The following is a 14,434-nucleotide window of genomic DNA, read 5'->3' on the forward strand; positions in this document are numbered from 1 at the left end:
GATCACAAGTCTTTGCTGAAGGTACTCCATTCAGATCTTAAATGGAGGATGTTCTTTTGGCATCTCTTTAACAAACAGTGAACACAGAATAAGCAGTATATAGATGACATGTTCTTATTCAGTTTGTGTAATGGATGTGATATTTTTTTAGAACATAGTAACAGATGGCAATAAGTCATTCAGTTCCTTCATTCAGCATGGTTGCTCAGCCTCTAAAGCAAATATAAATGAAAAAATCCGTTTTTTCCTTTTTCTGTGGTCACAGATCCCAGGAGCACTAAACAGAAAAACAAAGTGATGGCCTGCAATTTTTCTTCAATCCATTGCAGTTATGAATTGCAATTATTACACTGCAAGTACTTCCTAATTTAATTATTTTATTCTTGTTCCTTCCGTACATTCATCTGCCCCTGCTACCAAACCCTTGCCATGTAAACCCAATACAGCTTGTTTGTATAATTTGCCACAGTGCTTAAAATGAACTGTTCATGCTTCCAGAATCATGGTGTAGTGTATGAAATTATGATGCTTTGTCTTCCTGTTTTTACATGGGAAGAGGAGGTTGCTGTATTTTTCATAGTTGCAAATAGGTAATAGGACACTTGTCTAACAAGCCACCAGTCAGAAGCCAAAACTGTTGATGCTCCCTTTCTAACTTCTGATCATTTTGAAATGATACTTTGAATTACTTCTAATTACTTGTGGCTTTGTTACTGAGTATCAAAAATAGGATAATAGTTTTATAACTGTAAAGTTAACGTGATAAAGTAACGATACCTTCATGAAAACTAAATCATTCTGAATAAGACAATCTTTGGTTACGCCCAAGATGTTATAGCTGGTTGCACTTCAAACATGACCTAGGTCATGCAGGATTTCCTGGGTCATACGGAAGTACGAGGATTTGATTAGAAGTGACAGACAAGCATCTTTGCATCCTCTCCTCAAAACAGATTTTAGATATGCCTACAGAGCTGCTAACATGACTGAAAGGGCTGGTGAAGATGTCAGGTTTATATGGACACATCTATGTCCTAAGGCCACATAACCAATAGCTGTCCTTTGATTCCTGCATGCTTCAGTACACCCCATGGGTTGGTAAGCCATCAACATATCCAGACCAGCTGCTTTGCTGACATTCTTGGAGGTAGGTTAAGAAGAAGACAATGGTTAGGGCTGTACGAGATAGGCTGACAGGAAGCTTGCCTGCCAAGTAGGAAGTGCAGCAAATCCCTGCGGAGCAGCATGCTATCTGGGAGAGGACTGCAATTAGAAACACTTATCTTGCAAGGGGCTCAAAGGAAAGCAGAAGTAACAGGCATGGTCCCAAGATTTGTATAGGATTTAGCTGACCTGCGGACATGGAGGATAAACATGAGAACTGGGCACTCAAAAACTAGGAGATAAACATGACTTACCAAGTGATCCCAGAATGACAATAATTGTTAAAATCCAGACAAGCACTCTTGAAATATACCTGATTATAACCATCAAAATCATGGACAACACTGGAAAAAAAAAGACAAAAAAAGACAAATAAAATAAGCAGAGCAATTATTTCAAGTAGGAATAGCCTTTCCAGTTCTCATACTGCACTACATAACTGTCTTCCAACAGAATTTTTAGATAGAGATTTATTTTCTGTGGCTTACAAACTCACTGCACAGATAGTTAAGGAAATTAGGCACCTCTACATCTGCTTTGGTGCTGCTGATTAAAACAAAGAGAGCATAAGTACATTTACATGGTACATTACATACAAGACATAACGTGTATGTACAGACAGAGATGTATTTAGACAATGACAAAACAGACAGCAAGACATGATAGTACTCTGAGGCTACTAACATGAGCACACCTCTCAAGGAACAGAGCTTTGTGCTTTATTTTCAGCATTCAAAATGAGTTTTTTTAACAAGCTCTGTTCAATAGTTCCACTGCCATTCAGGAACTACATGTTAATAAGACCTCTTCAGTGTCAGACAACTACAGTTTAGGGAGTGGTTTATATAAGTGCATGCACGTATTTTTGCACATACTTATTTGTGCACAGTAGTTAACACTTCCACATGAAAGCTGCTTGAACCAGGCTTTGTGAATCACAAAACCTACCCTACTGTTTAAGTTAAAATTAAATGTATATAAAACCTTCTATTAACTTCTGACTCTAACTCAACAGTAACACAGCTAATTCAGCCACTAGGTTTCAGCTTTTGAATAGTCATTTTACCATTACTATCAGACTAATACAGCTGTCAGGGTAGAAGATTAGAAAAATAAACAGCTCTCTAGTTACAGTTGAAAAGATACTCAATAGTCTTACTATTTTTTAAGTGGTAATTAATATCCTCCTTTTTTTTTTTTTTTTTTTTTTTTACTTTTTTTACATGGCTAGTATCTGGAGCTTTCCATTTAATATTTACTATACTAGGTATACTTAGTATATTAAGTGTAAAGATTTTATACTCAGTAGGACTAAAATATACCCATTGGGAAAGTAATTTACATGGGTGAATAGCATTTCACCTTAATTTACAACACTTCATTACAGTACTTTCGTCTGGTGAAATGTGTCACTCCATAGGCCAGAAACGAGCATTTTGCTACTGCAAAAACCATTCAGCACCTCTGTACAGCTGGGAATTTCCAGCTCAACAATGCTGCGATTTTCAAAGGCATGAAGTGTTTTGTTTGTTTGTTTTTAAACTTAGGGGGAACGGGAGGGGAAGGAGGAAGTAACATACAATACAACAAATAGGCACCTAACTTTCACATTTTCCTTCTGAACATTCCAGTAAGCCTGTACAATTAAGTGAAACAACCTAAAAAATCTACATTTTAGAGAAGTACTTTATTGTGCACTTCTCACCCTGTCTTTTTTTATTGGAAAAGGGACTTCAGTTTGCAAAAGATTAATATAATAAAAAGAAAAGGTGAATATTGCAATAAAAAGGAGGAGAATGGGGGTGCTTTGTTAATTATGTCAAGACTCTTGTTTACTAATCAACTGCCCCAAGTGTTCTGTCCCTCACCACGGAAGGGGAGAAAAAACAGGAATGCACATGTATATTGCTTCTGAAGAAGTTATCCAGCTGTCAAAAAATACGTATCATTCTGAACCATTTTTAAGGGCTTGTTACTATAATACATGGCGGTATTTTTTTTTCTCATATTGTTAGAGAGTGTTAACAATCTCCTATTGCAGTAAATAGCTAGTAATGAGAAAAACAATTACCTAGTGATAACAAGCAAAGTCCCATTATAATCTCTTTGCTGGTCATAACTCCACTAATCAGCCTGTGTAAGACACTACTGTCACTGACAAAGGTGATCAGGGCCTCTGCAAACTTGGCATAGCAGGAAATGTTCACAGGAGCACAGCGATGGAAGAATGGAATAGGTGCACTGGTGACACAAGAAAAAAAAAATCAGAAAAAAAAATTACTCCTACTTAATATAAATGCCACATCAACACACAAATGAAAGGTGAATAGATGCAACCACTCCACCCTCATAACATCATAACCAGAAACCATGTGTTGAATGCACAAGTGCTGCTGGAATGAGGATGATCATAATGGGAAGTGATGTTCTTACAAGTAACCCTGTGAAGCTGCAGTGCACATTCCAATAGCATATTACCCTCCCACCCTTAAACAGCAAGTCTCAGAAAATACATGTTCCTATTTCCAGTTAAACATCTCACATTCAAGCGTCACATGGTGAACCAGCAGCTGAAACAATGCCTTTCACTCATGTTAGAACGGAGTACTGGCCCATATTTGCAGCGAAGAAATCCTGGACTGACAATACTCTTCTTGCAAGGATACATTTTACACTAAAAGACATCAGCACTTACAACTGTTGTCAAGCAAAACTAATATTATTTATTCTTAGTCTTCCCCCACACTAGGCTTGTTTTTCTGTTGAAGATTACAATCACAGGGATTATCTTCATTACCTTTGTTAAAATAATGCACCACATCCTTTGCAAAACACGCAAAGATGCCTTTATGGTTTCCTTATTTCTGCTTTGGGAGCATCCTCCCTGAAAGTACTGATGTTATGCATTAAACTTCTCAAATGCTCAGCACAACATGCTATCAAGTCCATCAGAGGAAGATAAAAGAGAGCAAAAAACTTTGCTTTAAAAGTGGGTAATTTTGTTTTCCAAGTATTTCCCAATAAGTAGCTGCCTTTCTGACTCATGAACTATGTCAGATCTCAAAGTGGCCTATTACATCTTTTGATCCTTCTTCTCAATTCCAGTTCAGATGCATATTCCATGAATTACATGTTCCTTCCTGTAATTGGATCCAACGAAAGAAATGTCTTTTGTATCAAGTCAGTCTTTTCTTTTAACCTTTAAACTTATTTCATCCTCCCCAATCTTCCTTACTTAAAAGATTTCAGTGGACTGCAGAAGCAATGCACATAATCTTTTGTGGTTTTCCCATTTTAGCAATGACCCGCAAACCAATAATTTCCTGTACTCTATAACAATTTGCTAATCCCAAGCCCTTCCGAAATTCTAACCTCCATCTTAAACACATAGTGAGTAAACCAACTGCCTCAGCCAGATCCTTTCTATCCTTATTTTTTTTTTTTGGGGGGGGGTGGGGGTGTGGGGAGAGGGGACAGGTGGGAGACAACATTCTGAAAACCAAGTGTGTGTAATTACTCTGCATATAATTCAGGTGTAATTATGATCACCTGCCATACCTAGATAACTAATAGATCCTAGGCTTTTGTTTGAAGTGACTGACAATTGTAAATTATATGGTTTTAAACTCACTGTGCTAGGTAGATAAACACATTCGCAGGTGCTCACATTGATGTTCTACTTTTGGTTAACGATGAAGACCGCAGTTAAGCACAGCAAAGTAATACTGTATTATTCACAACTGTTTAGAAAAAAGAAAAATTTAACCAATATTATGGCTGCTGTATTTAAAAGGCAGCCTGTGTATCCTCTCAGCCTTTTACAACATTGCCGATTTCGGAATACACAGAGTACTACTCTCCATCATACACAGTAATGTTGGGAAATACTGAAATACGAGTTTCATTCAATTGTTAACTGATCCAACTTTTCAGAAAGCCTGGAATATTTAAAAGTTGCCAGTACCAGTAACAACTCCCAAATTTTGGACTGGGCGTAGGCAAAGGACTGTAATTTCTGCATCTGATTAAGAAAATACCAGTTCTGAAGAGTAAAACTAAGAGGATTAAAATGCTGTTCCAAAGTACACCCTAACAGAGGAAAAAATGTTCTGGTGTACCACTTTGTATTAATTAACATCTCTCATGCTATAGTAATTTCACTACGCATTTTAAGTTACCTATTTTCATGTGCAATATTTATTTTCTAACTTTATTGTAATTAATAAAAAATGAGGTTAGTGGTTCCTACAAGCCTTCTTGAATAAGTTGGACTCCTGAGAATCCACCTTTTGAGATCTGCTGCTATTTCAGTGGTTTTGACTCAACAAGTAGGTAAGGTTCTTGTTTAATTAAAAATGCAGTAATAGATCTATTTCCTATGTCCTGTACTATCTTATATGGCCTCTTGGTCATTACTTGGTAGATGGCATACTCAAATGGAATTGCAAGTTTCTGAGAATAATAGTATGTTGGTTAATCATGAACAAGAGCAAGTGAAGTTCAAGCCAGCAGACAAAGTTAAGAGACCCACCTAATTGTTCAAATATTAGACCTCAGAAAATAACTGTTTTGTCTCACAGCCACACCCAGGCATACATAGAAACCTGTGTGTAGGGAACCTGGCTGGAATGCCACTGTTAAATGTTTTTTTTTTGTTGTTTTTTTTTTTTAATAACCTCTACAGAACAGACTTCTGCAGAGCTGGCCGAGAGATAAATGCTGCAAGGAAAAGCTGTATAGGTTTTCCTCTGGAGTTCTCTATTCCAAAACTAAAAAGTGAGGTTATGATCTACTTAGACTGAGAGATTGTAGGCAGTCACTGGAAGAAATGTGAATCACTGGTTGCATTGCTGGACTGCACTGATAAGCCGAAGTTGTACACAGTGCCTTGAAGCTTGTGGATCAGAGTCCCTTGAGACCAGAAGATTCATCTGCAGGGTGTGAAGAAGCCATGTCATCAAATATCAAGGGATGGGCCTAACAGATTGAGCAACCTCCATTCCATTGACCTTATAGTCCATACCTCTGACAGATCAAATCTGAGAAAACGAGGGCTAGGTAAGTTCTGACTGATTGCTTCAGCCTACAGTGTGCTGCTGCTTTTTCAGTTGTCTCCTTCCACAGGATTCCATTTCCCCTCCAAATTACACCAATTTTCTCCAATAATTTAACCATAAAAATCTGAAAACCAGAGTGGTTTGCAGATACAGTATGGGCCTTTTCTGCCTTTGGGCAGAAAATATTCAAATGTTGTACATTTTATTCATGCCAAACAACAAAGGGGAAATATGCCAGTGGCACAATAGCTTTTTAGAAATAACTCTAGGTAGTTTTTGCAAGGAATTTACATAGTATCATTAGAGTTCTGACATGCTGTTCTATCTGCCTGTTTTCTTACTAAGTTATATTAATTCAGACTGAATGATGTGGGAACACACAGTGAGAAAAGTCAATATAATTCTAGCAAAAATTAAGAATGACGAGCCTTTTCAGTATGCAAGCTGGCACTGAAATTTTCATTTGTTTTTGTATTACAGCTATAACAGCTGGTTAGCTGCATGGAATATTGATTTGCTGTGGGGAAAAGTAAAAAAAAAAAGTTTATATTCCAGCTGCTATTTATTGCCAATACAATATTAAAAAAAATTATTCGCTGGATAGCTTACCATGTAGACAATAGATACTTAAAAATCAGAGTTTCTAGAACTGACATTTAATGAACTGTAACAGAAGATGATCCATAGGGCAAGAATAACAAATTACAACCCTCTACTGCGTATGTTTGACAAGCTAAAATTTGTGGAAACACAATTTGATTCTTCTTCAGCGAATAGAATTCTGACAGAAAGGTGTACAAAACAGCAAATAGATCGCTTATTTTTTTCAGTAATGTTTATCTCTACATTTCCAGTGGAGCCAATGCAGCTTGCAGAGTTCCTGGAGCTACAATCCTTTCTCTCTACTTCACAAAAAGCAGTCCAGTATAATATTTTGAACAATAAAACTCAAATCAATCTGTTTATAAAATATAGCCCTCTTTTTTCTTAGGCATCCTCATATTAGTCATTTGGGGACTGAAAGAATCAAAAATGAAGCAATTTGCTCAATCTGACTGGCTGAGGTTAAGGTGTTAGAAGTGAACACTGCAAGAGAACTACGTGTGATTATATCATTTTCCCTCTCAAAGATCCAATGGGCCTCAGAAATTGTATCTGAACTGCACTGCTGGAAGGCAGCTGGCTGTAGGGTGAAAGGCAGTAAAACAGCTGATACTCAGCACAGTATCAGTTACATGAGACAGAAGAGAACTTGAAGATATTAGCTCAATAATCTTATTAATGCACGTGTGGATAGTTCAGGTTTTTCTTTACAAGTTGCATTCACAATGTGTTCTAAAAACATGTTACAGTAATACAATAAAACATCCAACTGCAAGACAGAAGAAATCTATGCTGAGTATTTTCTACGCTATTTTCACAAACAAAACAAGTCTCTTCTCCCTTCATCCCCAATCAGACAAGATGTTAATATTACCTCTCTGGAACAGGGTATTTAGGACATAACTTGGCAGCCCTTGGATCTGTAGTGTATTCTGATGGCTGTAGTTCATAGCTACACAGAGTGGATCCTGTTGAGAGGGGAAAAAAAAAAAGATTGGTGGGAAAAAAAATCAAATATTCTTCGCAAACAACATTAAAATTGATATAGGTCCTGGTTCTGTAGCTCCTCATGATATTACCACAATGTTCTGCCACAGCTCCTCCGGTAATGCAACACTGAATCAAGGCCAGCACATACTTCAGTGTAACAGAATTACATTTTCCATCTAGCTTTGGGTCCTCCAGCATTTGTGTATTCAAGTGGAAAAGGCTAATTCATGATCTATTGTAAAAGAGTAGGACACAAAGCACTTCACAGTCTCCCTTCCCTGCTACTCCACCATGCTTTTTCTTGTATTGTTTTCAGTGTACGAGTATTACATAAGACAACATTCCTCATAGAAAGAAAACTTTCAAGTGTTGTGGAGGGGATTTTTTTGGTGTTCTTAAAATGGTACTGGTCTACAGACTTGAGAGAAAGGACCAAATCAACCAAACTGCTGAGATTAGAAAGTTGGCTGCACACAACAGCTATTGCATCAGACGTCCAAAGCTCTGGAAATGAATCTGAATGTCCTGCATACACAAGTCAGTACAGCATTACAGCGATCAAGTTGCTCGCAACCGAATTTAACCGAACTCAAACTGCCTCATGGAAGTACATCACCCAGACAGATACCTCCTCATTTGCCTGTGACGAAGGCACTGAACATTTGAGTCACTACTTGAAGGAATACAGCGACTGCCATATCAGACTGGAGCAGTGGTCTCTCTGAAACTGGAGGGAGAGAGAAAGCCTACAATGGGATAAGCTCCCTATCCAAAGACAATTCTTTCCCAAGTTTATTTGCTAACAGCTTGCTTACTGCCCAGTGCAATGGGCAGCATTCCCTGAAGCCTTTAGCATTCTTTTTCCTACACAGTAAGTTAAGGACATCTTGACCTTCCCCAGAGATACTCAATTCTTTGTATTCTGAAAGTCTCCTCTCCAGAAATGCCTGATAGCAGAGAGCTATACAAACTGGATCTAAGCGTCTTTACACAAATTAAACTGAGACTTTTGAGAAACAGTCTTATCTTAGCCTGTGTGACAGCAGGCAGAAGTATTACTTGGAGAAATTGGAAGTATCTGCAGAAATTGTAGAATATTATTTGTAGAAATCTTGTTTACCATTGCCATGTTGCTGTCCCTGTGAACAGACATCTGTTTATAGACTGCAAGAGAAGAGAGTAGCTGAGGAGCCTATCCCATGCAGTCTCTGGAACACTAGTTAAGTATCACTTCCATGGATTAGTATTTTGGGAGCAGTCCAAAACATCAAGTACATCATTGAAGAAAATTAGATTTCTTGCAAAGTGAAGGTATCAGGTAAAACATCTGAATTCTGTTTTCAGTGCTATTACATGGAAAATACGGCATCAAATACACAGACATCAGACAAAATTACTTTCTTTACATCATAGTTGTAAAATAATTAATATTCTTTTTGGACTATACTGATGAGGAATTTTTTTTACTCTGGACATCATTCTCTGGGTATGCAAACTTTTGAATGAGTGTATAAACAATTCTGGAATTTGGAGCGGGGGCAGGCAGCAGTAGAAAGAGTCACACGTGTATCCTCACTTACAAACACAAGGAAAAAGAATACTGCATATATATATATATATATTTTGTTTTGCTTTGAATATAGGCCAAAAGGTAAATAATAGAAATGACCAGAACATGAAGTCCATAGCAAGAAGAAAAGGAACTGTATAAGTGTATATCGATTTATGATAAAGAATTTTTGGTTCCTGCTTTGTCTCTTTTTCATTCAACACTATCAGTGTTTCACTACAGCTACGCAGAGGTCCCCCATAACCCAAAGGGAGAGAGCTGAACTGTGGAAAGCCATGCTTCCTTGTACCTCCTACCAGTTCCAGCAGAAGGGGAAAAGGACAGGACTTACTACAGCCTGGGAAGAAGGTTCTAGACCCTGTCTGTGCACAGAAACGTACACCTGAAGCTCTTCTGTTTGTATGCCAACCCACATAATAAGCGAATCGAAACTGGATGCCAGCTCCTGATCTGCACAAAGCTATTCAAGCAGAACTTGTAGGCTAGGATAACCCAACAAGTCCCTGACTGCGGAGGAAACGAGACACCTTGCCAGGTCATTCCAGAACCCTCCCGAGCATTCTCCCTCCCGCCATGCAAAGGATCAGTGGATGACTCTGGCTGCCATTATCTCCTCCTGCCTGGGAACTGCTCTTTAGGCTCCTGTGGGTCTCCTGCCTTTTGCTTTCCACCTCATATTACATACTTCTTTAGACTCCCAGCCAAGCAGGAAAGTATTTTCATGGAGCTTGTCTGACTAAGGACATTAGCCACCCTGCGTCAAAACAAATTAGCTGCAATAATGCCCATGAGATTTGTTTGTCCTTTTGTCCTACACAATCAGGCAGAGAAAGTTTTTACTGTTCAAACAAATATTTCTTTCTGTCTTGAAAACCTTCTGACTTCACTAATACTGTGTGGCAGAGCTCCACAACCGAGCTGGATGCTTGCATACTGTATCACTGTACATCAAGCAGAGTTTCTTAACAAGAGAGCAGCCGTGCACCAGTAAATAAAAGTGAATTTTGTAAGGTGAGAACGGGAGGAATGGATTGCTTTGCCAAACCTTCCAGCCAATACTAGTTAGTCTGGGCTACCAGAGTCTATCTTAGCGTAGCCAGTCTCAGTCTTGCTGTTTGAGTTTACAAGGCCTGGAAAAGCTGAAAGATGAGCTTCAGTGATCTACCTTGCCGAGATAACTAGTTTACCAGAGGCATTACCATCATTCCTAAATTATTATCACTCTTAAATGTTTGCAAAGCATTACACCTAGAATTCAGAGAACAAACTGAAAAATCATTGAAGTAATATATTCTTTGCTCCCTACAGATGTCCATGTATTTCTTCTGGAGAAATCATCAGGCAAGTAACATTAAACTGTCCTACAGGGACTGAATTTGAGATACCAACACATCGTAACCTTAAAGAAAAATACTTCTAAACTATGTGGGGCAACAGGTGCCCAGCCAGCAATGAAAACATACAATTTGCTGGTTCGACAGAGTTTTATCAGTTGTTTTCACCTACTAGGTGGTATTCTGGAGACAGAACAGTTTCTGATCCATGGTTTCTTCTCCACAAAGAGTTGCTCCAGGCCTTAGAATATTCTGGGGCTGCGACTGGAACAAAGTATCTCGAAAAACAAACTTTCCTTTCAACCTTAACCCAGCCATAGGAACAACAACCACCATTTCCTTTAAAAAATGGAAAATGGAAGCTTAAGACACTGGTTCGTATACCTGTGGGGAACTCTGCTGCAAATTTCACAGCCAAAGAGCACAAAACGGGTAGGATGCCAAGTAGTACTTGCACAAAAGAAGGTATGTTACCATTCATTGCTGACTTCTGTAAATAACAAAAAGCAGAGGAGCACAATGTTGCAAGACCTCAGAAAAAGTCCCTATGGGGAGCAGTAACAAAACCCTCTCTCTACAAACTCCTGTCAAGTGGAAAAAGACTCCCACTATCATGAAAGAAAATACACGATGCTGACCAGACTTCTTCACTCTTCATCTGCGAGGTCTGACAACTGTAATTATACCCTGTCAACCACCATACGAAATAATTCCACTCACAACACAAGCACTAAGAATACATAAAATTTAGGCTTGCATCAGTTTCCTGTTTGCCTTTGGGTTTTTAGAATAATGAAGACACTCCAGAAGCAGACATTTCACATTTGATGCTTCATTTAGGAATGAAGTAGCATTAAGCTATGCACAAATTACCATCAGAGCCAGAAATGAGTAAGAAAACAAGAACTCCACTTCTTTGAACTAGCAGCTAATGTGAAAGCATCAGAGGACTGTGCAACATTCCTAAATATTGTAGAGAGCCCTTTGGGCGAATGGTGCAGGAATACATGCAGGAGGCCAAACAAAGATGTAACTTCACCTGAACACCTAAACCTAACCTCTGGACCCCAATAGAAACCAGAAAAATGCCTTGAGACGAGCAAGAAGGAATAGGACAAACCACTCTGGTCCTGAGTTCTCATATTAATGCAAAAGATTTATTCTCAGTGAAGCTTCCTTCTCTAGATCTATCCACCAGTATCTTTCAAAAGCACAGTGTGTTTTAAAGGAAGGAAAGTAAGGACTGTGTCTAAACTCCTGGTTGTTCCAAAGGGACGTACTGAAAAGAGTGAGAATCAGAGGGTAGGAGAAATCACAGCTTGCTTTTATAAATAAATACGGGACTGAAATTAAAGGAGGTATCCTCCAGTGCCTGCAAAAATGTTTGAAGAAAAAAACCACAACACACACAAAAAACCAACAACACAATTTAGACCCTTCAGATGTCTCCAGAATTTAAGCCATGAAGAGAACTACTTCAACAGCTGAGCACAGTTCCTGTTACAAATAACTGTATGTAACAACAACAACAAAAAAGCCCTTAATGTCCTAGAGTTAAAATTCATAGAGATGTATTTTCAGTTGTAATTAAAAAGCCCAGACTATCCCCTTCTCAATCAGCAGTACAGGAACTTGAAAACAAATACTAATTTACTCATTCAACCACTCATATTTTTCTCACTATTAAATAAAATCAGCTATTCTGGAACCAAATTAAAAGCGCTTCTAGCCTAGTAGCTGTTGTTTATCTCCCACTGCATCTTTAGCTCTTCACCACTTATGGCTCAACGTTAGTACAAAATCACAGAACGGTTGAGGTTGGAAGGGACCTCTGGAGATCATCTTGTCCAACACCCTGCCAAGCAGGACCACCTAGAGCACACTGCACAGGATGGCATCCAGGTGGGTTTCCTTGAGTCCTTTTCTACTTTTAAATGTCCAAACATTGTAAGTCCAACTGTTTACCTTTTGGTATCTAAAATATTGCCATACTGCAATAAGTTTCATACTTTACCCATAACTAATCTTAAAAATATCTGGCCATTTGGTGCCTGGTAATTTCATTTTACTCTCTAGTTACATGCTACTCAAGTTACGAGACCAAAGAATAGGGCATTTTGTTGTCATGTTTTAACTTTCTCTAAGCTATTTCTTTTTCTCAAGACCTTACTCTTCTTGACATCATTCTTTTTTTTCCAGGCAAAAAGTCTTTGGACTTTTCTTGTTACTACCATCAACAGACATAAAATTAAAGAAAGTTTAAGAAAAAAAAAAAGTAAAAAAGCATTTGCAAAGCAAGGACCAGAACACAGCCTTTAAGATGGCATCAGAGCAAGAGTTTTACACACAAAATGTGGTCCCTGTTTTTCTCTCTTCACAATTAATAAATATTGCACTTATGGACAATGCTATCAATGTTATCAAACATTTAATTATATCAATAACGCCATCTTGGTGTAGATTACTGCAGGACTCCATGCGCAGCCTATCTCTATTGTGAGAACTGTTTCATTCTAACTGGGGGGTCCATTTTCAACAGAATTCTGACAGGCAGCTGTAGTAACAAGGTAGAGTAACCATATTGCCCCGTACCTCAAAACCAGCTATAATGTACTTTTATTATTGTATTATTGTTGTTGTACTATTGTACTATTATTGTTATAATGTACTTTTATTATTACTAGACATTCAAAAAAAACACACTCAAAATTAATAGCAAATTCAGATTCCCAAACACCCAGTGGTACAGAATCAATTTAACCATTATATGCCTGTAACTAATTTGGTACAACAGGCTTCAGGAAAATCATGAACAAGGGATCAAGTTTTAACCAGCACACTTCCCCTAAAAATAAATAAATAAATAAATAACAATAAAAAAGAAAGGTTGGGATAGGAACAGGAGCAGAAGAAAAATGTCGGAAGCTGGCAGCAATGTAACCACTATTTCTAAGGTAATGCCACAAAGGCTTACTTTGACTACTATATTTGACAATTTCATTATCTTCAAATGAAAGAAAAATCCTTTTTCTTTTCCCTTTGGTTCCTCCCCGTAGCTCAGAGAGATGACCTTATGCTGACTTAGGCAGCTTGATTTCCTTCAGTGATTACTTTTCAGTCCAGGCTCCATAGCAGACTTACTGTGGTTTTACCTCGAGCTCTTAAGCCCTCCTGGACCACGAGTAGCCTGTTCTAGTTACGGTATTCTGATAACCAAGATGCCTGCCAACACATTTTAAAATAGAAATATTCTAGATTCCTAAATCTGCATCTGGTCATTTACATAACAGATAGGAATAGTGGTTCTCATAAAGACTAGTCATTACACTTACTAGTGAATGAAACATGTCAGAAATTATGGCCACCTGTTTTAGTGTTTCTTTTAGATAATGACATGTCATTGTTCATTTCACACAGTCAGAAATGAATTATATCTTCAAGGATATTTAAAAATGCTTTGGCAAGACCTTGGAAAGGTCATTGCAATGTTTCATGGATGTTACATTTTGCAGCATCAATCACCTTTCTGGAAAAAAGAGCTCTTAGCCACAATACTCAATATGCATCGTTTTTCAAGTGCCAAGACCAATAAAAACATTGAATCCCAAGCACTCCCTGCCTAAAGTGTTCTGCTGGGTGAGAAAATCCAGGAGAGACCAGCAACAGTCAGTTCAAAATACACAAGTTTCTCAGTTGTACAAAACCCACAGATCTAA

General features: G+C 38.1%; 1 protein-coding gene across 2 annotated transcripts in view; it reads right to left on the reverse strand.

Moving 5' to 3' along the window:
• SLC44A1 (solute carrier family 44 member 1) overlaps positions 1-14,434 on the reverse strand; it is a 67,645-nt gene that overhangs the window by 21,737 nt on the left and 31,474 nt on the right. For both annotated transcript variants that reach the window (XM_080572919.1, XM_080572918.1), the window contains exons 5-7: positions 7,699-7,792; positions 3,236-3,405; positions 1,419-1,508 (exon numbers count right to left, since the gene is read on the reverse strand). In XM_080572919.1, coding sequence (XP_080429045.1) covers positions 1,419-1,508; positions 3,236-3,405; positions 7,699-7,792 — 354 coding nt within the window. The remainder of the gene's footprint in view (positions 1-1,418; positions 1,509-3,235; positions 3,406-7,698; positions 7,793-14,434) is intronic.

Source organism: Anser brachyrhynchus (genome assembly GCF_964034855.1).
Source record: "Anser brachyrhynchus genome assembly, chromosome: Z".
Taxonomy (NCBI): domain Eukaryota; kingdom Metazoa; phylum Chordata; class Aves; order Anseriformes; family Anatidae; genus Anser; species Anser brachyrhynchus.